This window comes from Rhinoraja longicauda, chromosome 37 (genome assembly GCF_053455715.1).
Source record: "Rhinoraja longicauda isolate Sanriku21f chromosome 37, sRhiLon1.1, whole genome shotgun sequence".
NCBI lineage: Eukaryota > Metazoa > Chordata > Chondrichthyes > Rajiformes > Arhynchobatidae > Rhinoraja > Rhinoraja longicauda.
The window spans coordinates 12347221-12371779 of NC_135989.1; the positions used below are offsets into that span (position 1 = coordinate 12347221).

At 46.6% G+C, this 24559-nt stretch overlaps 1 protein-coding gene across 1 annotated transcript; it reads left to right on the plus strand.

Moving 5' to 3' along the window:
- The first annotated feature begins 9872 nt into the window (after window positions 1-9872).
- Window positions 9873-22848, plus strand: LOC144610588 (glutamate--cysteine ligase regulatory subunit-like). The gene is made up of 7 exons (XM_078429397.1): window positions 9873-10016; window positions 14007-14078; window positions 14868-14952; window positions 15579-15635; window positions 18637-18839; window positions 20387-20501; window positions 22673-22848. Exons 1-7 carry the CDS (start codon window positions 9873-9875, stop codon window positions 22846-22848), a joined length of 852 nt encoding a protein of 283 aa, XP_078285523.1.
- Window positions 22849-24559: the final 1711 nt, after the last annotated feature.

The following is a 24559-nucleotide window of genomic DNA, read 5'->3' on the forward strand; positions in this document are numbered from 1 at the left end:
ATCTTTTAGTTCAATTGTTCTTTCTCAAAGATCAGAGTCAGTGGTTTCCTCCCTTACCTTACTGTCCAGTCCTCCTCAGCTGGAGGTTCCACTGGTCCCTTTATTCGCGCTGCGTGTGTCCACACTTTTTCTTTCGTCCGCACTGCAGTCTCCGTTTTCAACAGTACCAAATACGGACCAGTCCAACGGGGTTGCAATTTTTCTTCCTTCCACGATTTCACAAGAACCCACTCTCCCGCCTTCACGGGATGGATTGGAAAGTCGAGAGGGGGACTCTGTGCCAGCCGCCCCTTGGTTTTTAATTCTGTAATAGAACGAGAGACTGCCAGTAGATAGTTCCTTAAGAAAACATCACCACCCTCTAGGGTGGGTATTCCTTCTATCTTTCCCAAATAAGGTAACCCAAACAACATTTCGTAGGGGGATACTGCTATATCTTTTCGTGGGGCAGTTCGAATTCTAAGCAAGGCTATCGGCAAGCACTTAGTCAAGTCAAGTCAAGTCAAGTCAAATTTATTTGTATAGCACATTTAAAAACAACCCACGTTGACCAAAGGAGTCGATGGAGGGGGCAGTTCTGATGGGTAGAGGGATGCTGTTCCACAGTCTAGGAGCTGCAACCGCAAAAGCGCGGTCACCCCTGAGCTTAAGCCTAGACCGCAGGATAGTGAGTAGCCCCAAGTCGGCCGACCTGAGGGACCTGGAGTTAGAGAGGGGGGTTGGAAGATTTTTGATGTAGGGGGGGGAAATGTCCATTTAGGGCTTTATACGTGAATAGGAGGAGCTTGAAGTTGATTCTGTACCGTACAAGGAGCCAGTGGAGAGAGGCCAGAATCGGGGTGATGTGGTCCCTTTTACGGGTAGTCTAGTCTCCTCCATTAGTTTGGTAATTTGTGTCTTTAGGGTACCATTCATCCTCGCCACCATTCCCGAACTGAGGAAGATACACACAATCTCCCAAATGTTCTAGGGGCTGGAGAACCTAGGGTGATGGAGGAACTGAAGGAAATCCACATTAGGCAGGAAATGGTTTTGGGTAGACTGATGGGACTGAAGGCTGATAAATCCCCAGGGCCTGATGGTCTGCATCCCAGAGTACTTAAGGAGGTGGCTCTAGAAATAGTGGAAGCATTGGAGATCATTTTTCAATGTTCTATAGATTCAGGATCAGTTCCTGTGGATTGGAGAATAGCAAATGTTATCCCACTTTTTAAGAAAGGAGGGAGAGAGAAAACGGGTAATTATAGACCAGTTAGTCTGACATCAGTGGTGGGGAAAATGCTGGAGTCAATTATAAAAGACGAAATTGCTGAGCATTTGGATAGCAGTAACGGGATCGTTCCGAGTCAGCATGGATTTACGAAGGGGAAATCATGCTTGACAAATCTACTGGAATTTTTTGAGGATGTAACTAGGAAAATTGACAAGGGAGAGTCAGTGGATGTGGTGTACCTCGACTTTCAGAAAGCCTTCGACAAGGTCCCACATAGGAGATTAGTGGGCAAAATTAGGGCACATGGTATTGGGGGTAGGGTACTGACATGGATAGAAAATTGGTTAACAGACAGAAAGCAAAGAGTGGGGATAAATGGGTCCCTTTCGGAATGGCAGGCAGTGACCAGTGGGGTACCGCAAGGTTCGGTGCTGGGACCCCAGCTATTTACGATATACATTAATGACTTAGACGAAGGGATTAAAAGTACCATTAGCAAATTTGCAGATGATACTAAGTTGGGGGGTAGTGTGAATTGTGAGGAAGATGCAATAAGGCTGCAGGGTGACCTGGACAGGTTGTGTGAGTGGGCGGATACATGGCAGATGCAGTTTAATGTAGATAAGTGTGAGGTTATTCACTTTGGAAGTAAGAATAGAAAGGCAGATTATTATCTGAATGGTGTCAAGTTAGGAGGAGGGGGAGTTCAACGAGATCTGGGTGTCCTAGTGCATCAGTCAATGAAAGGAAGCATGCAGGTTCAGCAGGCAGTGAAGAAAGCCAATGGAATGTTGGCCTTCGTAACAAGAGGAGTTGAGTATAGGAGCAAAGAGGTCCTTCTACAGTTGTACCGGGCCCTGGTGAGACCGCACCTGGAGTACTGTGTGCAGTTTTGGTCTCCAAATTTGAGGAAGGATATTCTTGCTATGGAGGGCGTGCAGCGTAGGTTCACTAGATTAATTCCCGGAATGGCGGGACTGTCGTATGTTGAAAGGCTGGAGCGATTGGGCTTGTATACACTGGAATTTAGAAGGATGAGGGGGGATCTTATTGAAACATATAAGATAATTAGGGGATTGGACACATTAGAGGCAGATAACATGTTCCCAATGTTGGGGGAGTCCAGAACAAGGGGCCACAGTTTGAGAATAAGGGGTAGGCCATTTAGAACGGAGATGAGGAAGAACTTTTTCAGTCAGAGGGTGGTGAAGGTGTGGAATTCTCTGCCTCAGAAGGCAGTGGAGGCCAGTTCGTTGGATGCTTTCAAGAGAGAGCTGGATAGAGCTCTTAAGGATAGCGGAGTGAGGGGGTATGGGGAGAAGGCAGGAACGGGGTACTGATTGATAGTGATCAGCCATGATCGCATTGAATGGCGGTGCTGGCTCGAAGGGCTGAATGGCCTACTCCTGCACCTATTGTCTATTGTCTATTGTCTATTGTCTATTGTCGAACTTTGCGGGTGCCAGGGAGTATGCAACTTTCCAATACTCCCTCCTTCAATAGATTTTCTAGGATCGGTTGGAGTCCGTTTCGACCCTCGATGGAGATGGGGTATTGCCTGACTCGCACGGCGTCATGCCCTTCCCTGAGGACTATCCGGAGGGATGGTATCCTCAGCCCCCCCCTATTTCCTTCCTTAGCCCAGACCTGATCATTGATCCTCTGTTCATCTTCTTCTTTTAGTTTATATAATTGGACCACTATCCGCCCTTCCACAGGTGCCGTTCCTATTCCCAACTGGATCTGCAGATCCCGTCCCATTAAGTTCACTCCGGCATGTGGAACTAGAATCAAATCCTCCACCGCCTCCCTATTTTCGTATTTGACTTTTACTCCTTCTATCTCCGGGGCCGTCATCACTTTCCCTCCTACTCCAGAAATCTTCACATGCCCTTTCCCAGTTGCCATCCCTTCAGGTATTCTGGTCACACTTGATCTCTCAGCTCCTGAATCCACCATGAACACTGTGTCCTCTCCCTGGGGTCCGATTTTTTAATTTACTAGGGGTTCCCGTTTGTGTCCTGTTAACCCCAAGGAGGGGAACCCCTGACCCCCCTATTCCTCTTCCATCAGGGTATATGACTGAACTTCTCTCCTTAGTTTTTGGCACTCCCTTTTAAAATGTCCTTCTTCATTACAGTGATAACACCTGGAAGGTCCTGTTCTCCATGCCCCTATCGCGTCCTATGTCTCTCCTCTCGCTTCCCATTCTCCCCCTCATTCCTCTTCCTCTTCCTCGTCCTCTATAGGGATTAAAAGTACCATTAGCAAATTTGCAGATGATACTAAGCTGGGGGGTAGTGTGAATTGTGAGGAAGATGCAATAAGGCTGCAGGGTGACTTGGACAGGTTGTGTGAGTGGGCGGATAGATACATGGCAGATGCAGTTTAATGTAGATTTAAAAGGAGTGAAATGGAAAGGATTTAAAAGGAGTGAAATGGAAATTGTTGTTTTATGAAAAGGATATAATAGAGAAATGGAGGATATTTAAAGGTGAAATTTTGAGAGTACAGAGTCTTTATGTCCCTGTTCGGTGGAAAGGAAAGAATAATAATTTGAAAGAGCCGTGGTTTTCCAGGGAAATTGGACACGGTTCGGAAAAAGAGGGAGATATACAATAAATATAAGCGGCAGGGAGTAAATGAGGTTCTTGAGGAATATAAAGAATGTAAAAGAAATCTTAAAAAGGAAATTAGAAAAGCGAAAAAAAGATATGAGGCTGCTTTGGCAAGTAATGTAAAAGTAAACCCCAAGGGGTTCTACAGATATGTCAATAGCAAAAGGATAGTGAGGGATAAAATTGGTCCATTAGAGAGTCAGAGTGGACAGCTGTGTGCTGAGCCGGAAGAAATGGGGGAGATATTAAACAATTTCTTTTCTTCGGTATTTACCGAGGAGAAGGATATTGAATTATGTGAGGTAAGCGAAACAAGTAGAGTAGTGATGGAAATTAGGAGGATTAAAGAAGAGGAGGTACGGACACTTTTGAAGAATATAAAAGTGGATAAGTCTCCAGGTCCTGATAGGATATTCCCTAGGACATTGAGGGAAGTTAGTGCAGAAATAGCAGGGGCTATGACGGAAATATTTCAAACGTCATTAGAAACAGGGATGGTGCCGGAAGATTGGCGCATTGCGCATGTTGTGCCTTTGTTTAAAAAAGGTTCTAAAAGTAAACCTAGCAATTATAGACCTATTAGTTTGACGTCTGTGGTGGGAAAATTAATGGAAAAGATACCTAGGGACAATATATATAATTATTTGGATAATCAAGGCCTGATTAGAAACAGTCAACATGGATTTGTACCTGGAAGGTCATGTTTGACTAATCTTCTTGAATTTTTTGAAGAGGTTACCAGGGAAATTGATAAGGGCAAGGCTGTGGATGTTGTCTATATGGACTTCAGTAAGGCATTTGACAAGGTTCCACATGGAAGGTTGATTAAGAAGGTTAAATCGTTGGGTATTAATAGTGAGGTTGCAAGATGGATTCAACAATGGCTGAATGGGAGATACCAGAGGGTAACGGTTGACAATTGTATGTCAGGTTGGAGGCCAGTGTCTAGTGGAGTGCCCCAAGGATCTGTGTTGGGTCCACTGTTGTTTGTCATTTACATTAATGATCTGGATGATGGGGTGGCAAATTGGATTAGTAAATATGCAGATGATACTAAGATAGGTGGAGTAGTTGATAGTGAGGTAGATTTTCAAAGTCTACAGAGAGACTTGGGCCTTTTGGAAGGGTGGGCTGAAAGATGGCAGATGGAGTTTAATGCTGATAAGTGTGAGGTGCTGCATTTTGGTAGGACAAATCAAAATAGGACGTACAGGGTAAATGGTAGGGAATTGAGGAATGCAGTGGAACAGAGGGATCTGGGAATAACTGTGCATTGTTCCCTGAAGGTGGAATCTCATGTGGATAGGGTGGTGAAGAAGGCGTTTGGTATGCTTGCCTTTATAAATCAGAGCATCGAGTATAGAAGTTGGGATGTAATGTTGAAATTGTACAGGGCATTGGTGAGGCCGAATCTGGAGTATGGTGTGCAGTTCTGGTCGCCAAATTATAGGAAGGATGTCGACAAAATGGAGAGGGTACAGAGGAGATTTACTAGAATGTTGCCTGGGTTTCAGCACTTAGGCTACAGAGAGAGGTTGAACAGGTTGGGTCTTTATTCTTTGGAGCGTAGAAGGTTGAGGGGGGACTTGATAGAGGTTTTTTAAATTTTGAGAGGGACGGACAGAGTTGACGTGGGTAGGCTTTTCCCTTTGAGAGTGGGGAAGATTCCAACAAGGGGACATAGCTTCAGAATTGAGGGACAAAGGTTTAGGGGTAACATGAGGGGGAACTTCTTTACTCAGAGGGTTGTGGCTGGATGGAATGGGCTTCCGGTGGAAGTGGTGGAGGCAGGCTCGATTTTATTATTTAAGAGTAAATTGGATAGGTATATGGATAAGAGGGGATAAGAGGGTTATGGTCTGAGTGCAGGTAGATGAGACTAGGTCAGGGAGAATGGTCGGCGTGGACTGGTAGGGCCGGACAGGCCTGTTTCCATGCTGTAGTTGTTATATATGTTATATATGTTATATAGATAAGTGTGAGGTTATTCACTTTGGAAGTAAGAATAGAAAGGCAGATTATTATCTGAATGGTGTCAAGTTAGGAGGAGGGGGAGTTCAACAAGATCTGGGTGTCCTAGTGCATCAGTCAATGAAAGGAAGCATGCAGGTACAGCAGGCAGTGAAGAAAGCCAATGGAATGTTGGCCTTCATAACAAGAGGAGTTGAGTATAGGAGCAAAGAGGTCCTTCTACAGTTGTACCGGGCCCTGGTGAAACCGCACCTGGAGTACTGTGTGCAGTTTTGGTCTCCAAATTTGAGGAAGGATATTCTTGTTATGGAGGGCGTGCAGCGTAGGTTCACTAGGTTAATTCCTGGAATGGCGGGACTGTCGTATGTTGAAAGGCTGGAGCAATTGGGCTTGTATACACTGGAATTTAGAAGGATGAGGGGGGATCTTATTGAAACATACAAGTTAATTAGGGGATTGGACACATTAGAGGCAGGAAACATGTTCCCAATGTTGGGGGAGTCCAGAACAAGGGGCCACAGTTTAAGAATAAGGGGTAGGCCATTTAGAACGGAGATGAGGAAGAACTTTTTCAGTCAGAGAGTGGTGAAGGTGTGGAATTCTCTGCCTCAGAAGGCAGTGGAGGCCAGTTCGTTGGATGCTTTCAAGAGAGAGCTGGATAGAGCTCTTAAGGATAGCGGAGTGAGGGGGTATGGGGAGAAGGCAGGAACGGGGTACCGATTGAGAGTGATCAGCCATGATCGCATTGAATGGCGGTGCTGGCTCGAAGGGCTGAATGGCCTCCTCCTGCACCTATTGTCTATTGTCTTTCCGTCTATCACCTTCTCGGTCTTGCTCAACCACTTGCTTTACCGCCTGCATCATCATTTTGGCTTTCCCCTTCTTCCTTTCCTCATCCCGTCGCACATATACTCTCTGTGCCTCGGTTAATAATTGGTTTAATGGTTTCTCATTCCAATCCTCTATCTTTTCTAATTTCTTCCGGACATCAGGCCAGGATTTGGTCACAAAATTCGCCCTCAAAAGTTGTTGCCCGGCGTCTGACTCCGGGTCAATCCCTGAATATTGCTGCATGTTCTTTATTAACCTTCGTAGGAAGGTAGTGGGGGCCTCGTCCTTTGCCTGCTGGTTCTCAAATGCTCGCTCAAAATTTTGTCCTAGGCACGGCCTCCCTTATTCCTTTTATTATTATTATTTCCCGGAGTTCTCTCATATTTTTCTGACCCTCTTCGGACTGCTTGTCCCAATTGGGCGAGGCAATTGGGTACTTCACGTTCCCCGCTACAGCTGGATGATGCTCGGATTGCTCCCAGATTTTAATTCCGGCCTGTCTAATCATTTGTCTTTCTGCAGAGTCGAACAGATTTCCCATAATGGACATCAGTTCGTCCCAGGTATATGTATTTGGACCCAAAAACTGGTCGAGTTGCTCTGCTAACCCCAATCCTCATCGGAGCCCAGTCGTGGCCACCAGACTGAACTCCCTTTTATTGGTTCCTTTGGCCAATCAAAATAACAGAATTTAATCATAATCTCCTTATTTTTACCCCCAGTGCCACCTTCTCCCCAGAGTTGTAACATTCGCCCCAACGGACTATCGGGCGGAATGTGGGGACCCTCTTCCCTTGGTCCCTTTCCTTGGCACATTTTTTATCCTCTGGGTCATTATTCTTAACACAAGAATTAATCATCCTCCCTGTCCGACCTTTCCCGTCCGACAGAACCCAATCACCCGAGTAATACTTGATAGTCACTTTTCTTACCCGGGTCCTGTGCACAGAAATTGCTCGATTGATCCCTTCCTTACTCCGGATTCCCTCTTGTTTCCACGAGTCTCTTGTCCGGATACCGCAGCACGGTAGCGCAGCGGTAGAGTTGCTGCTTTACAGCGAATGCAGCGCCGGAGACTCAGGTTCGATCCTGACTACGGGTGCTGCACTGTAAGGAGTTTGTACGTTCTCCCCGTGACCTGCGTGGGTTTTCTCCGAGATCTTCGGTTTCCTCCCACACTCCAAAGACGTACAGGTATGTAGGTTAATTGGCTGGGTAAATGTAAAAATTGTCCCTAGTGGGTGTAGGATAGTGTTAATGTGCGGGGATCGCTGGGCGGCACGGACTTGGAGGGCCGAAAAGGCCTGTTTCCGGCTGTATATATATGATATGATATGATATCACTCGCTCAAACCGCTGATGGCAAGCAAGGAGATCAGAGACTGCTGAAATCAGTAGGGTGCACCTTCCCTTCCTTCCGTGCCTCCGCCAAGCGGCCGAAGTGGCGATCCCGGACGAGCCTCCAAGCTTGTGAGATGTAACTTTGGTGCTCACAATCACGATGCCAGAGACAAAGTCGTTGAAACAAGAAATATTTATTACGAGTCTGCAGAGCCGGGTGCCTCTCCAAATCGAGACACCCCGAGACAAAGACAGTGCCTTCTCTTTATACAATACAACTTCTTTGAATCTCCCTCTCCTTCGTTGGATCCCCCTCCCCTTCGGGCTCCTTCCAATCAGAGCGCTGAGGTGCACAATCTTCTGTAACTCCCAGATCATACATTGCAGGTAAATGGTAATTAGCAGTTTCAGGATCAGGGGCGTATTTGCAATGTTCATTTACCTCATTAAGCAAGCGCAGTAGCTATCTACATGGCTCATTTTAACCCTTTCCTGCCTCGTTGACACCTTCTTAAGATTGTGGCTGGTTGTGTAGCTTATCTCTGTCCACAATCATTCTCTCAGTGTCTTAACAAAGGCAGTGTTAAACTTTTATCATCCTGTCTCCGGGTTTAATCGTCCTGTCGCTCACAAACCCTCAGTTCCCCACCCCCCCCCCCCCCCCCCCCCCTTCATTCCTTCAGGTATTAATCATCCTGTCTCTGGTGGTTTAATCATTCTGTTTCTCACAGCACCCATAGTCAGGATCGCACCTGGGTCTCTGGTAGGGTAAGGCAGCAAACCTGCCCTGAACAGTGATCACCCACACACTAGTTTAATGCTACACACTTGGGACAATTTATAGAGACCAATTAACCTACAAACCCACACGTCTTTGGGAGAATGTACAAACTCCACACAGACAGCGCCTGTAGTCAGGATCGAACTCGGGTGTCTGGTTGGGTAAGGCAGCAAACTTGCTCTGATCAGTGATCACCCACACACTAGTTTAATGCTACACACTTGGGACCAATTAACCTACAAACCCACACGTCTTTGGGAGAATGTACAAACTCCACGCAGACAGCGCCTGTAGTCAGGATCGAACTCGGGTCCCTGGCACCATGAGGCAGCAAGTTTGCCGCTGCTCCACTGTGCCGGCCTCGTACTGTGCAGTAATTAGTGCAGGATTCTGCACAGTCATTCAGTTGACAGATCGCTCAACAGTGACTCAGCACGTGAGTGAGGCCTCCGCCCAGCATCGAGCATTGGCTGCAGAGTTCAGGAAAGTGCCTCGTTGGGACCTGCCCTCCTCCTTGTGTTTGCTCTGTATCCCAGAGCTGGGACTCACTATATAAACCTCACAACAAGCAGTCTGCTGCCACTAATCATCAGAAAACGGCCGTGGGAACGAAGCTACGTTCATTTCAGGGGTGTTGAGTTTAGTTGAGTTGTTTCATTTAGTTGAGTTTAATTTAGTTGAGTTGGGTTTAATTTAGTTGAGTTTAATTTGGTTGAGTTTAATTTAGTTGAATTGGGTTTAATTTAGTTGAGTTTAATTTAGTTGAGTTGGGTTTAATTTAGTTGGGCTTAATTTAGTTGAGTTTAATTTGGATGAGTTTAATTTAGTTGAGTTTACTGGTTGAATTTAATTTAGTTGAGTTTAATTTAGTTGAGTTGGGTTTAATTTAGTTGAGTTTAGTTGAATTGTTTAGTTGAGCTTGGTTGAGTTTCGCTGAAGATAGACACAAAAAGCTGGAGTAACTCAGCGGGTCAGACTGCATCTCTGGAGAAAAGGGATAGGTGAAGTTTTGGGTCAAGACCCTTCATTCATCCAACATGCAGGTTTAGTTTAGTTTAGTTTAGTTTAGTTTAGTTTAGTTTAGTTTTAACTTGGCAACAGCTTGATTTTGGTGAACATGGAAACTCTGGTCCCAGAAATGACTGATTTGAGCTCATGGCTATTGGACTTCAGCGTGGCAAAATCGCTCACCATGTGTACGGGAAATGTGGTGAGGAGGAGCAACTCTACACGATGCTATCCCGTGACACCGGAGCAAGAGGTAGTGTGTGGTGTGGGGTCACGGTGGTTCCTGTTGTACATGATGCTGTGGAGGGCCGAGGTGAATGGGCATTTGGGAACTGTGCTTCCAAATGTTGGTTTGTGAAAATTCCCAGCACTTTATCCCGATTCCAGGGGTTTCCCCGAGCACGGGATTCCACACGTGGTCTGATCCGTACAAACAGTCAGGAACGAACTAGGGTCTCCGGTGCTGTGAGGCAGTAGCTCGACCGCTGCGCCACCTGACACCCTTGGTTGAGATTGGAAACTCACCTTAAAGCTCTGCCTTCTAGTATTTGATTTTACCATGGAGTCATAGAGTGATACATCGTGGAAACAGGCCCATCAGCCCAACTTGCCCATACCGGCCAACATTTCCCAGCTACACTAGTCCCACCTGCCTGCGTTTGGCCCATATCCCTCCAAGCCTGTCTTATCACTGTACCTGTCTAACTGTGTCTTAAACAATTTCTTTTTCAGTCAGAGAGTTGTAAATCTGTAGAATTCTCTACCTCGGAAGGCAGTGGAGGCCAATTCTCTGGGTGCTTTCAAGAGAGAGCTAGATAGAGCTCTTAAAGATAGCAGAGTCAGGGGGTATGGGGAGAAGGCAGGAACGGGGTATTGATTGAGAATGATCAGCCATGATCACATTGAACGGTGATGCTGGCCTGAAGGGCTGAATGGTCTACTCCTGCACTTATTGTCTATTGTCTATTGTCTAAACGTTGTGATAGTCCCAGCCTCAACTACCTCCTCTGGCATCCTGGAAAAAATGTGCCTACAGTTGTAAACTGTAAGGTTTTTACAGTTAGCTAATACCAAATTGAGTTAGCTGACAGGATGACTGATCCAAAGGTCTAGTTTTAACCAGAATATATATTATTAATTATTTCACCAGAAGAGGGCATTGCTGGCATGGACAATGTTTATTGCTCATCCAATATTTGCCCCTGTACAAGATGTCATGTAGTGTTGGTGTGGGCCATTAGTGAGTTTGGAATCAGTTTCTTATTATGATTGTCATGTTTACCAAGGTACAGTGATTTTTTTTGTTGCGCACTATACAGTCAGTGAAATGACTGGCTGAAGAAGGGTCTCAATCCTTCTCTCCAGAGATGCTGCCTGTCCCACTGAGTTACTCCAGCATTTTGTGCCTATCGTCAGTGAAAAAGACTATATATAAACGATTACAACCACTCCGTCCACGGTTTACAGACACTGGATAAAGACAAGAACGTTTAGTGCAAGATAATGTCCAGTAAACTACAATTAAAGCCAGTTTGAAGGTCTCCAATGAGGTAAATGGGAGGTCAGGCCCACTCTCTAGTTGGTGAGACCACGGTTCAGTTCCCCGAAACTCTCCCTGAATTTGGCGCAAATCTGGAGATCCCTCGCGAATATGTAGATTCTTCATACATCGGCTTGAGTAATGGCGGCAATTTTTTTTCCCCTGAAAAACGTTTGGCGGTACGGTGGCCCAGCGATCGAGTTGTTAGAAACATAGAAAATAGGTGCAGGAGTAGGCCATTCGGCCCTTCGAGCCTGCACCGCCATTCAATATGATCATGGCTGATCATTCAGCTCAGTAGCCTGTACCTGCCTTCTCTCCATACCCCCTGATCCCTTTAGCAAAAAGGGCCACATCTAACTCCCTCTTAAATATAGCCAATGAACTGGCCTCAACTACCTTCTGTGGCAGAGAATTCCACAGACTCACCACTCTCTGTGTGAAGAAATGTTTTCTCATCTCGGTCCTAAAAGACTTCCCCCTTATCCTTAAGCTGTGACCCCTGGTTCTGGACTCCCCCAACATCGGGAACAATCTTCCCGCATCTAGCCTCTCCAACCCCTTAAGAATTTTATATGTTTCTATAAGATCCCCCCTCAGTCTTCTAAATTCCAGCGAGTACAAGCCCAGTCTATCCAGTCTTTCCTCATATGTAAGTCCCGCCATCCCAGGGATCAATCTGGTGAACCTTCTCTGTACTCCCTCTAAGGCAAGAACGTCTTTCCTCAGGACTTACAGACCCGGGTTCGATCCCGATCAAGGGCGCTGTCTGTATGGAGTCTGTACGTTCTCCGGGCGCTCCGGCTTCCTCCCACATTCCAAAGACGTGCAGGTCTGTTGGTTAATTGGCTTCAGTAAATTATCCCTAGTGTGTAGGATTGTGCTCGTGTACAGGGTGATCGCCGGTCGGCGCGGGCCCGGCAGGCCGTAGCGTCTGTTATCTCTAAACTGAACCATTGATCCAAAAAAAGACACAACATGCTGAAGTCACTCAGCGAGTCAGGCAGCATTTCTGGAGAACATGGTTTTAAGTGACGTTGCAGATTGAAATTTCATCATACAACTAATTAGAGATTTTCGGCGATGATTTCATTTGAATGCTGAGTCACTGTTAGATAATATGTCAAGAAAATGACATTGCTCCACCTTACTCTTGTTCTCCTGAGATGCTGCCCGACCCGCTGAGTTACTCCAGCACTTTGTGTCCTTTTTTTGGTAAACGAGCATCTGCAGTTCCTTGTTTCAACATTATTGAACAAGTTGGATTTTAATTAACAGTTAAAATAAGAACCACCATTATGGATAGTTGCCATTTATGTTCAGGACATTATCTTTAATGTTCTGATGATGAATTTACATTAAATTAATCCATTTAGTTTTCTTTTCTCCAGCACATGAGTGAGATTTTAAATTGATTTCCTTTGATCATAATAGGTTGTGAATAATAGTCTCATAATACAATGATAGTTCCTCTGTCCCTCCCGTCCCCAGATCTCCCTCTATCTTCCTGTCTCCACCTATATCCTTCCTTTGACCCGCCCCCCTGACATCAGCCTGAAGAAGGGTCTCGACCCGAAACGTCACCCATTCCTTCTCTCCTGAGATGCTGCCTGACCCGCTGAGTTACTCCAGCATTTTGTGAATAAATACCTTTGATTTGTACCAGCATCTGCAGTTATCTTCTTATACCACAATGAATCAGATGTTCACTATCACAGAATAGGACATAAGAAAGTAGATGGGGCTGAGATTGGGTGGCAGTCTGCACTAGTTCATGAACATATTATACTCCGTGCGTCTAGCCTTTAGACTTTAGAGATACAGGGCAGAAATAGGCTTTCGGTCCACCAAGACCGAACCGATCAGCGATCTCCCCGTACACTAGCACTATCCTACACACTTGGGACCAGTTACAATTTTAGTGAAGCCAATTAACCTACAAACCTGCACGTCTTTGGAGTGTGTGAGGAAAGGGAGTCTGAAGAAGGTGTCGAGCCAAAATGTCACCTATTCGATAGACAATAGGTGTAGGCCTTTCGGCCCTACGAGCCAGCACCGCCATTCAATGTGATCATGGCTGATCATCCACAATCAGTACCCCGTTCCTGCCCTCTCCCTATACCCCCTGACTCCGCCATCATTAAGAGCTCTATCTAGCTCTCTCTTGAAAGCATCCAGAGAAGTTAGATTTTTAGATTTTTTAGATTTAGAGATACATCACAGAAACAGGCCCTTCGGCCCACCGAGTCCGCGCCGTCCAGCGATCCCCGCACATTAACACTATCCTACACCCACTAGGGACAATTTTTACATTTGCCCAGCTGATTAACCTACAAACCTGTACATCTTTGGAGTGGCCTCCACTGCCTTCTGAGGCAGTGAATTCCACAGATTTAAAACTCTGATTGAAAAAGTTTTTCCTCATCTCTGTTCCAAATGGCCTTCCCCTTATTCTTAAACTGTGGCTCCTGGTTCTGCACTCCCTATTCCTTCTCTTCAGAGACCTGTAGAGTTACTCCGGCATTTTGTGCCTATATTTGAAGTTAGATCCGGTCCCATGAAGTTAGATCCGGTCCCAATCTCCCATGAAGCATGATGTGTAAATTAAAGCAATATGCAAATCCTAGATCTTCATATCTCCCATTAACTTGTTATCCCAGTCACTTTGTGAACTAACGCATGATGTGAAATTAATATTTCTAGATTCTGGACTGCATCAAGGCTGCTTTGGGTGAATGGATTTCAAAGTTCAACTGTGATCAAGTTGAACTGAAGGTAAAACTGTTCTCTTTGATTTGAATTGCACACCTGCTTGCCTTATTAATTACCCTCTGACTCTTTTAGTTCAATTTATTTAGTTTAGAGCAAAGATACTAGAGGAACAAGATGGGCCACTCCGCTGAAATTGCCTATGCTGAAGTGTAGTACGCAAAGGAGCCATTTTAGTAAGCAAAAGTGGGCCATTTTAGTAAGTAACGTGGGCCATTTTAGTAAGCAAAACCCGCCGTTCGCTCTGCCTCTCGTAGTGTAATCAGTGTTTTGGGGGAACAGTATGTGTGATGATACCATTAAAATGCAGAATATATCTCACAGTTTTTTGTTATTTTTGTTTTAAAATGTTTCTGCAAGTTTCTGCCTACTAAAATGGCGCCGTGACGTACTACGGTTTTTAGGGTCGAGTGGTCTATCTTGCTCCTCTAGTATCTTTGGTTTAGAGGTACAGCGCGGAAACAGGCCTTTCGGCCCATGGTGTCCACACCTGTTCACACCAATTCTCTGTTATCCCACTTTCTCATCCACTCCCTACACATTAGGGGCAAATTTATAGTGGGTTAATTATCCTACAAACCCACACGTCTTTGGGATGTGGGAGGAAACCGGAGCACCTGAACAAAACCCACGCAGTCGCAGTGAGAACGTGCAAACTCCACATAGATGGCACCCGAGGTCAGAATCGAACCTGGGTCTCTGGTGCTGTGAGGCAGTGGCTCTACCAGCTGCACTACTGTGTTCTCTCTTGATTACTGATTAAATGCACTCTTAATTCTCTCGTTATTTTGTCAGGCACTCGCTGAGCACGCTGTTTGCAGTCTTATGCAGGACAATGAGAGGATTGGAGCCAAAGACAGGGAAGACATCAAACTCTCAGGTAGGCCTCTCATCGAGAGAGCTCGTGTTGGATCTATGAGATCTGCAGAAATAGTTGGGCACCCATCCCCGGAAGGTAGAGCTGCTGCCTCACAGCGCCAGAGACCCAGGTTCCATTCTAATCTCGGTTGGTGTCTGTATGGAGTTTGTACGTTCTCCCTGTGACCTGCGTGGGTTTTCTCCGGGTGCTCCGGTTTCCACCAACACTCCAAAGATGTGCAGGTTTGTAGGTTAATTAGCTTCTGTAAATTCTCCCTAGTGTGTAGAGTAGAACTAGTGTATGGGGTGTTTGTTAGTCAGCACGGATTCACCGGGCCGAAGGGCCGTATCTCAAAACTAAACTAAATCTGTACATTAGTTTAGACCACTCAACCATTGGAGAACTAGAACAGAGAACACAGCATATGGATAGGTGACCTTTCTAAAGAAGAAAGATTGTGAATAAAGGTCCCCACCCAGAACATCACCTATCCGTGTTCTCCAGGAATGCTGCCTGACCCGCTGAGTTACTCCAGCATTTTGTGTCTTATTTTGTTGTAAACCAGCATCTGTAGTTCCTTGTCTCCACAGAGCTGGGGCTTGACTGTATGAACACCTGCTCACCCTCTGTCTTTCTGTCTTCCTCAGCCAAACTCTTCATCTACAGATTTGAACCTGGGATGATCAAAGAGAGTGCGACCAGAGGTAGGTGGACCCCATGTGGGCTCTCCCATGGACTGCCAAGTAAACCTCTTCTACCTGCATGGGACAGCTATTCATGTTATTCCCTTTATCATGTATCTGTGCCGTGCGGATAGCTCGATTGGAATCAGGTGTTGCCTTTCTGATGCCTGGTTAGCTGGCAGGCAACGAAACATAGAAAGATAGAAAAATAGGTGCAGGAGTAGGCCATTCGGCCCTTCGAGCCAGCACCACCATTCAATATGATCATGGCTGATCATCTAAAATCACTATCCCGTTCCTGCTTTCTCCCCATATCCCTTGATTCCGTTAGCACTAAGAGCTAAATCATACTCTTGAAAACATCCAGTGAATTGGCCTCCACTGCCTTCCGTGGCAGAGAATTCTACAGATTCACAACTCTCTGGGTGAAAAAGTTTTTCCTCAAGCTTTTCACTGTACATGATAATAAACTCGAACTCAACTGAGTTACACAGGGAAATTGTTGTAGTTTGTTACACTGAAACTTTGGTGTCCTGCAGGTGGAGATGGAGTTTAATGCTGATAAGTGTGAGGTGCTGCATTTTGGTAGGACAAATCAAAATAGGACGTACAGGGTAAATGGTAGGGAATTGAGGAATGCAGTGGAACAGAGGGATCTGGGAATAACTGTGCATTGTTCCCTGAAGGTGGAATCTCATGTGGATCGGGTGGTGAAGAAGGCGTTTGGTATGCTTGCCTTTATAAATCAGAGCATCGAGTATAGAAGTTGGGATGTAATGTTAAAATTGTACAGGGCATTGGTGAGGCCGAATCTGGAGTATGGTGTGCAGTTCTGGTCGCCAAATTATAGGAAGGATGTCGACAAAATGGAGAGGGTACAGAGGAGATTTACTAGAATGTTGCCTGGGTTTCAGCACTTAGGCTACAGAGAGAGGTTGAACAGGTTGGGTCTTTATTCTTTGGAGCGTAGAAGGTTGAGGGGGGACTTGATAGAGGTTTTTAAAGTTTTGAGAGGGACGGACAGAGTTGACGTGGGTAGGCTTTTCCCTTTGAGAGTGGGGAAGATTCCAACAAGGGGACATAGCTTCAGAATTGAGGGACAAAAGTTTAGGGGTAACATGAGGGGTAACCTCTTTACTCAGAGGGTGGTGGCTGTATGGAATGGGCTTCCGGTGGAAGTGGTGGAGGCTGGCTCGATTTTATTATTTAAGAGTAAATTGGATAGGTATATGGATAAGAGGGGATTAGAGGGTTATGGTCTGAGTGCAGGTAGATGAGACTAGGTCAGGGAGAATGGTCGGCGTGGACTGGTAGGGCCGAACAGGCCTGTTTCCATGCTGTAGTTGTTATATGGTTATATGGTTATATGGTCAGTGATGGAAGGTGGGACTAAGCTGGCTGAGGCGCTTGATGCTAATGGGCTGAATTGCCTTGTTAGATCTAGGTTTAGGTTTATTATTGTCATGTGTATCGAGGTACAGTGAATAGCTTCATGCTGTCCAGTCATCTATATACCAAATCTCTTGTTTGTTATCTAGTTTGTGACTGAACTTCAGCCAAAACGGTTGTCACGATAGCGCGACAATTTTAGGCCCACCTTCCTCACCATTGTCACTTTAGTGATAATGCAAGTGGTTTTATTGAAATCGGTGTTATATTTTTTAAGTTATTCACATTTTTAAGTTTAAAAGGAGGGGAGGGGGAGGGGAGGAGGGAGGGTGGGGGGAAGGGGGAAGTGGGGGAGAAGGGAGAGTGGAGGGGGGAGTAGAGGGGAGGGGGGGGGGCAGGACAGGGTGCTGCACCAATGCAGGAGAGGTTTGGGCCCAACAGGTCCACTTGGTCTAGTATTAGATAACACTCTGCAGACGTGCACAAAACTATGAAAGGAATAGATCGGGTAGACGCACAGAGTCTCTTGCCCAGAGTAGGGAAATCGAGAACCAGAGGACACTTTTTAAAGTGAGGGAGGAAAGATTTAATAGGAACCTGAGGGGTAACTTTTCCACGCAAAGGGTGGTAGGTGTATGGAACGAGCTGCCGGAGGAGGTAATTGAGGCTGGGACTATCGCAACGTTTCAGAAACATTTGAACAGGTAACATAGAAACATAGAACATAGAAAATAGGTGCAGGAGTAGGCCATTCGGCCCTTCGAGCCTGCACCGCCATTCAATATGATCATGGCTGATCATTCAGCTCAGTAGCCTGTACCTGCCTTCTCTCCATACCCCCTGATCCCTTTAGCAAAAAGGGCCACATCTAACTCCCTCTTAAATATAGCCAATGAACTGGCCTCAACTACCTTCTGTGGCAGAGAATTCCACAGACTCACCACTCTCTGTGTGAAGAAATGTTTTCTCATCTCGGTCCTAAAAGACTTCCCCCTTATCCTTAAGCTGTGACCCCTGGTTCTGGACTCCCCCAACATCGGGAACAATCTTCCCGCATCTAGCCTCTCCAACCCCTTAAGAATTTTATATGTTTCTATAAGATCCCCCCTCAGTCTTCTAAATTCCAGCGAGTACAAGCCCAGTCTATCTAGTCTTTCCTCATATGTAAGTCCCGCCATCCCAGGGATCAGTCCCGCCATCCCAGGGATCGTACATGGACAGGGCAAGTTTAGAGGGATGTGAACATAATGCAGGCTGGTGGGACTAGTGCAGATGGAACATGTTGGTTGGTGTGGGCAAGTTGGGCCAAAGAGCTTGTTTCTACGATGTCTCACTCTATGACTAGACGTTGTGTGACTCTATGTCCCTATGACTAGATGCTCTATATATTAGATGCTCTATATAGGTCACCTCACCTACTGTCTCCTTTCTCTGTTCATTTATTTATTTACTTATTTATCTATTTATTAATTTCCCTATGTTCTCAAAATCTCTGTAAAGCGTCTTTGAGTATATGAAAAGCGCTATATAAATAAAATGTATTATTATTATTATTATTATTATATTTGGAGTCCAGCCAATGCGCTGCCCTTCAGGCGAGGACTAAGGGCAGGTTTTCTCTGTTGGTTCACAGCCTGCCTGGAGCTGGGGGTGACTCAGTTGGATTCCGTCATCCTGGCCCTGCCCCCGCTGTCCAGAGGTGAGTGCCGATCCCTAGAGGAGCTGCAGCCACCCTGGGAGGAGCTGGAGGCTCTGGTCCAAGAGAAGAAGGTGTCGTCTATCGGAGTATCCGACCTGGACCACCAACTGCTGGAGGCCCTTTGCCAAAATGCTCAGGTACAAACACCCCATCTTCTTGCGTTGCTCCCGCTAGCTTGTCCCCTGACACCACCTATCCAAGTTCATAAGTCATAGGAGCTGAATTAGGCCATTCGGCCCATCAGGTCTGCTCCGCCATATACTCCGCTTGTATACACTGGAATTTAGAAGGATGAGAGGACATCTTATCGAAACGTATAAGATTATTAAGGGGTTGGACACGTTAGAGGCAGGAAACATGTTCCCAATGTTGGGGGAGTCCAGAACAAGGGGCCACAGTTTAAGAATAAGGGGTAGGCCATTTAGAACTGAGATGAGGAAAAACTTTTTCAGTCAGAGAGTTGTGAATCTGTGGAATTCTCTGCCTCAGAAGGCAGTGGAGGCCAATTCTCTGAATGCATTCAAGAGAGAGCTGGATAGAGCTCTTAAGGATAGCGGAGTCGGGGGATATGGGGAGAGGGCAGGAACGGGGTATTGATTGAGAATGATCAGCCATGATCACATTGAATGGCGGTGCGTACAGGCTCGAAGGGCCGAATGGTCTCCTCCTGCACCTATTGTCTATTGTCCATTGTCAATCATGGCTTCTTCTTTCGTAAGTCAACTACAACAATCGAAAGTGGCAATTGGTGCTTCAGAGGACCGTAGTTGACGCTTTGCTGCAAATGTTGCCAGTTGCAAAGAACTACCCAGGGTGGACAACAAGGGCATAAAGCAGCTCCCACCCCAATCATGGCTGATCTATCTCAACCCCATTCTCCTGCCTTCTCCCCATAACCTTTGACACCCTTATTAATCAAGAGCCTGTCAATCTCCATCTTAAAAATATCCATTGACTTGACCTCCACAGCCATCTGTGGCAATGAGTTCCACAGATTCACCGCCCTCTGACTAAAGAAGTTCCTCCTCATCTTCCTAAAGGAGCGTCCTTTAATTCTGAGGCTGTGTCCTCTAGTCCTAGACTCTCCCACTAGTGGAAACATCCTCTCCACATCCACTCTATCCAAGGCTTTCCCTATTCAGTAAGTTTCAATGAGATCCCCTCTGTTTCTTCAGGATACATGTAAGAAGGCACAAGATAGTGTTTACATGACTGTAAGCCTTGAATATTAATATTAATTCAAAGTTCAAATGCCTTGCTGTAGTTTGTTCTCTGTTAATGTTTTTTTATGTACCAGATGGAATACTAGAAAATGAAACACAGGCAATGAATGATTTTTTTTTAAATGCTTGTTGTTTTTATGTGTGTGTGTGTATATACAGTATATATATATATGGAAGTTAGACACAAAATGCTGGAGTAACTCAGCGGGACAGGCAGCACCTGTGGAGAGAAGGAATGGGTGACGTTTCGGTTGAGACCCATCCTCAGACTCTATGATACTATGAGTCTGTGAAGGGTCTTGACCCGAAACGTCACCCATTCCTTCTCTCCAGAGACGCTGCCTGTCCCGCTGAGTTACTCCAGCATTTTGTGCCTCCCTTCGGTTTAAACCAGCATCTTCCTGCACAGTGTTGCCCACTTCCTTCTGCTGCTGTTCTAACCCGGGTTTTCTCTGCATTAGGTGCAGCCAAGTAGTTGCCAGGTGAACCTTGCCTCTTGTTGTGTGATACCACCAGATCTCTGCACCTTCGCCAGTGACAACAACATCCAGTTGTTGACCCACAATGACCCCACAGGTGAAGTGTCCTCATGTTCTTCCTGCGTTGGTATCAATGAGTGAGTGAGTGAGTGAGTGAGTGAGTGAGTGAGTGAGTGAGTGAGTGAGTGAGTGAGTGAGTGAGTGAGTGAAGGAGTGAGTGAGTGAGTGAGTGAGTGAGTGAGTGAGTGAGTGAGTGAGTGAGTGAGTGAGTGAGTGAGTGAGTGAGTGAGTGAGTGAGTGAGTGAGTGAGTGAGTGAGTGAGTGAGTGAGTGAGTGAGTGAGTGAGTGAGTGGAGGGGTGAGTGAGTGAGTGAGTGAGTGAGTGAGTGAGTGAGTGAGTGAGTGAGTGAGTGAGTGAGTGAGTGAGTGAGTGAGTGAGTGAGTGAGTGAGTGAGTGGAGGAGTGAGTGAGTGAGTGAGTGAGTGAGTGAGTGAGTGAGTGAGTGAGTGAGTGAGTGAGTGAGTGAGTGAGTGAGTGAGTGGAGGGGTGAGTGAGTGAGTGAGTGAGTGAGTGAGTGAGTGAGTGAGTGAGTGAGTGAGTGAGTGAGTGAGTGAGTGAGTGAGTGAGTGAGTGAGTGAGTGGAGGGGTGAGTGAGTGAGTGAGTGAGTGAGTGAGTGAGTGAGTGAGTGAGTGAGTGAGTGAGTGAGTGAGTGAGTGAGTGAGTGAGTGAGTGAGTGAGTGGAGGGGTGAGTGAGTGAGTGAGTGAGTGAGTGAGTGAGTGAGTGAGTGAGTGAGTGAGTGAGTGAGTGAGTGAGTGAGTGAGTGAGTGAGTGAAGGGGTGAGTGAGTGAGTGAGTGAGTGAGTGAGTGAGTGAGTGAGTGAGTGAGTGAGTGAGTGAGTGAGTGAGTGAGTGAGTGAGTGAGTGAGTGAGTGAGTGAGTGGAGGGGTGAGTGAGTGAGTGAGTGAGTGAGTGAGTGAGTGGAGGGGTGAGTGAGAGTGAGTGAGTGAGTGAGTGAGTGAGTGAGTGAGTGAGTGAGTGAGTGAGTGAGTGAGTGAGTGAGTGAGTGAGTGGAGGGGTGAGTGAGTGAGTGAGTGAGTGAGTGAGTGAGTGAGTGAGTGAGTGAGTGAGTGAGTGAGTGAGTGAGTGAGTGAGTGAGTGAGTGAGTGGAGGGGTGAGTGAGTGAGTGAGTGAGTGAGTGAGTGAGTGAGTGGAGGAGTGAGTGGAGGAGTGAGTGAGTGAGTGGAGGGGTGAGTGAGTGAGTGAGTGAGTGGAGGGGTGAATGAGTGAGTGAGTGAGTGAGTGAGTGAGTGAGTGAGTGAGTGAGTGAGTGAGTGAGTGAGTGAGTGAGTGAGTGAGTGAGTGAGTGAGTGAGTGAGTGAGTGAGTGAGTGAGTGAATGAATACTTTATTGTCATCTGTGACAAGTCGCAGTGAAATTCTTTGCTTGCATACCCGAGTTATTAATGCATCTCTCCAGAGATGCTGCCTGACCCGCTGAGTTATTCCAGCATTTTGTGTCTACCTTCGATTTAAACCAGCATCTGCAGTTCTTTTCCTACACAGTGGAGCAGCAGGTAGAGCTGCTGCCTCCCAGTGCCAGAGACCTGGTTTCGCTCCTGACCTCGGATGCTATGAAAGTCTTTGAAAGTCTTTTAAATGCCACTATCCTATCCGAGCACATGGTTTATATGCATGACATTGTTTATAAGCATGACTGGTGGCGCAGCGGTAGAGTTGCTGCCTCACAACGCCGGCGACCCGGGTTTGATCCTAACTGTGGGTGCCGTCTGTACGGAGTTTGTACGTTCTCCCCGTGACCTGCGTGGGTCTTCTCCATGTGCTCTGGTTTCCTCCCACACTCCAAAGAACTACAAGTTTGTAGGTTAATTGGCTTCAGTAAAATTGTAAGTTGTCCCTGGTGTGTGTAGGGTAGTAGACAATAGGCAATAGGTGCAGGAGGAGGAGGCCATTCGGCCCTTCGAGCCAGCACCGCCATTCAATGTGATCATGGCTGATCATTCTCAATCAGTACCCCGTACCTGCCTTCTCCCCGTACCCCCTGACTCCGCTATCCTTAAGAGCTCTATCTAGCTCTCTCTTGAATGCATTCAGATAATTGGCCTCCACTGCCTTCTGAGGCAGAGAATTGAGGTAGTGTTAGTGTACGGGGTGATCGCTGGTCGGCATGAACTCGGTGGGCCGTAGGGCCTGTTTCCGCGCAGTATCTCTAAAGTCTAAATGTTTCACTGAGGTTTCCTTCCTTGCCCAGATATCCTCCCGGTGGAACGGTTCCAGGAAGCCCTCGGTGCCAGCGTGCGGGGCCCGGGCACCGCCCAGTGGACACCGCGGTGGATTCTCCGCTACTCAGCCATTATTAAAAACAGAGGGATCATCAAGTCCAAAGGGTACTTGGTCAAGGCGGAGAGAGCAGCAGGGCACTGCTGAACCCACCCTGCGATCGTTGGATCTCTCACCCCGTCTCACCATCTCCGAAAGCTCTGGGACTCCATGATGTAAACACCATGGGCCAGATGTTGCCCAAGACCGCCCACGGACTGTAACCCGACACGACATCTTCCTGACGTTCACCTCTGACCACGTATACAATACAATACAATATATCTTTATTGTCATTGTACAGGGGTACAACGAGATTGGGAATGCGCCTCCCATACGATGCAATAAACTAATTAGCTAGTCAGTATTAATTTAAACAGCCCAATGAAACAAATTAGAAATAGTTTTAAAACAGAATAAAGTGCAAGTAGATCTGTGCCGGTTCACTGTGCGATGTGACCATCCGGCTCAGCAGGACCGGTTCATAGCAGCTATGGCCCTGGGGATGAAGCTGTTCCTGAGTCTGGAGGTGCGGGCGTAGAAGGCCTTGTATTATCTGCCCGATGGTAGAAGTTCGAACAGACTGTTGCAGGGGTGTGAGGAGTCTTTGTGGATGCTGGTGGCTTTTCTGAGGCATCGTGTGTTGTAGATGCCCTCCAAGGCTGGTAGCTGTGTTCCGATGGTCCTCTGAGCCCTATGGACTACCCGCTGAAGAGCACCTTGGGGTGGCACGGTGGTGGCAGCGGTAGAGTTGCTGCCTCCCAGCGCCAGAGACCCGAGTTCGATCCTGACTACGGGTGCTATCTCTATGGAGTTTGTACGTTCTCCCCGTGACCGCGTGGGTTTTCTCCGGGTGCTCCGGTTTCCTCACATATTCCAAACACCTGAAGTTTGGCAGGTTAATTGGCTTCTGGAAATTGTCCCTAGTGTGCAAGATAGCATTAGTGTACGGGTGTTCGGTGGGCCGAAGGGCTCAGGAACAGACCCTATCTGTAAAATAAACTAAACCTTGGCGTGCCAGAGACCCGGGTTTGATCCTGACTATGGGTGCTGTCGCTAGGGAGTTTGTACGTTCTCCCCGTGACCGCGTGGGTTTTCTCCGGGTGCTCCGGTTTCCTCCCGCACTCCAAAGACGTGTAGGTTAATCGACTCCTGTAAATTGTCCTTCGTGTGCGTAGGATAGAACTGGTGTACGGGTAATCGCTGGTATACCATCAAGCTTGATGGGCCGAAGGGCCTGTTTCCGCGCTGTATCTCTGAACTAAACCAAACCCTGATCATTCTTGAGTTATGCAGCTATTAATGGTTCAGAAGTAGCCCTGAGTTACACCATTACCCTGATACCCATGTTAGTCATGATGAGTTGCTAAAAGAACATGTAATTCCACAGTGCCTCAGTGAGATCTCACAACGTTCCAGCCATTTTTAAGGCAGAACCAACAAATTAATACTGTAACGTATACTGTAACACTATATTCTGTATTCTTTCCCAATACATGTTGTATTACTTTACTCATGTATGATATGGTTTCACAGTTAGTAAACAAAACAACGTTTTTCACTGTATCTCAGTGAACATAGCAACAATAAACCAGCACTTACCGACTTAAACTTTTAACTCTTTAAGAGTCAATCCTGCAGGAATTGTTCTACACACCGCTCTCTCTCATCTGGACAGCCAGGGGGGCTATGTGAGGATGCTGTTCATTGACTTTAGTTCAGCATTCAACACAATAGTCCCCAGCAGACTTGCTGAGAAGCTGCTGGAACTGGGGCTTAGCACCCCTCTGTGTGCCTGGGTCCTGGACTTTCTCACCGC

Bases quoted from the DNA above. Each gene is read 5' to 3' on its own strand.
- LOC144610588 (XM_078429397.1), top strand. From the start codon at position 9,873: ATGGAAACTCTGGTCCCAGAAATGACTGATTTGAGCTCATGGCTATTG. The intron at 10,017-14,006 runs GTAGTGTGTGGT...TAATATTTCTAG, and splicing joins CCGTGACACCGGAGCAAGAG to ATTCTGGACTGCATCAAGGC. The intron at 14,953-15,578 runs GTAGGCCTCTCA...TGTCTTCCTCAG, and splicing joins GGAAGACATCAAACTCTCAG to CCAAACTCTTCATCTACAGA.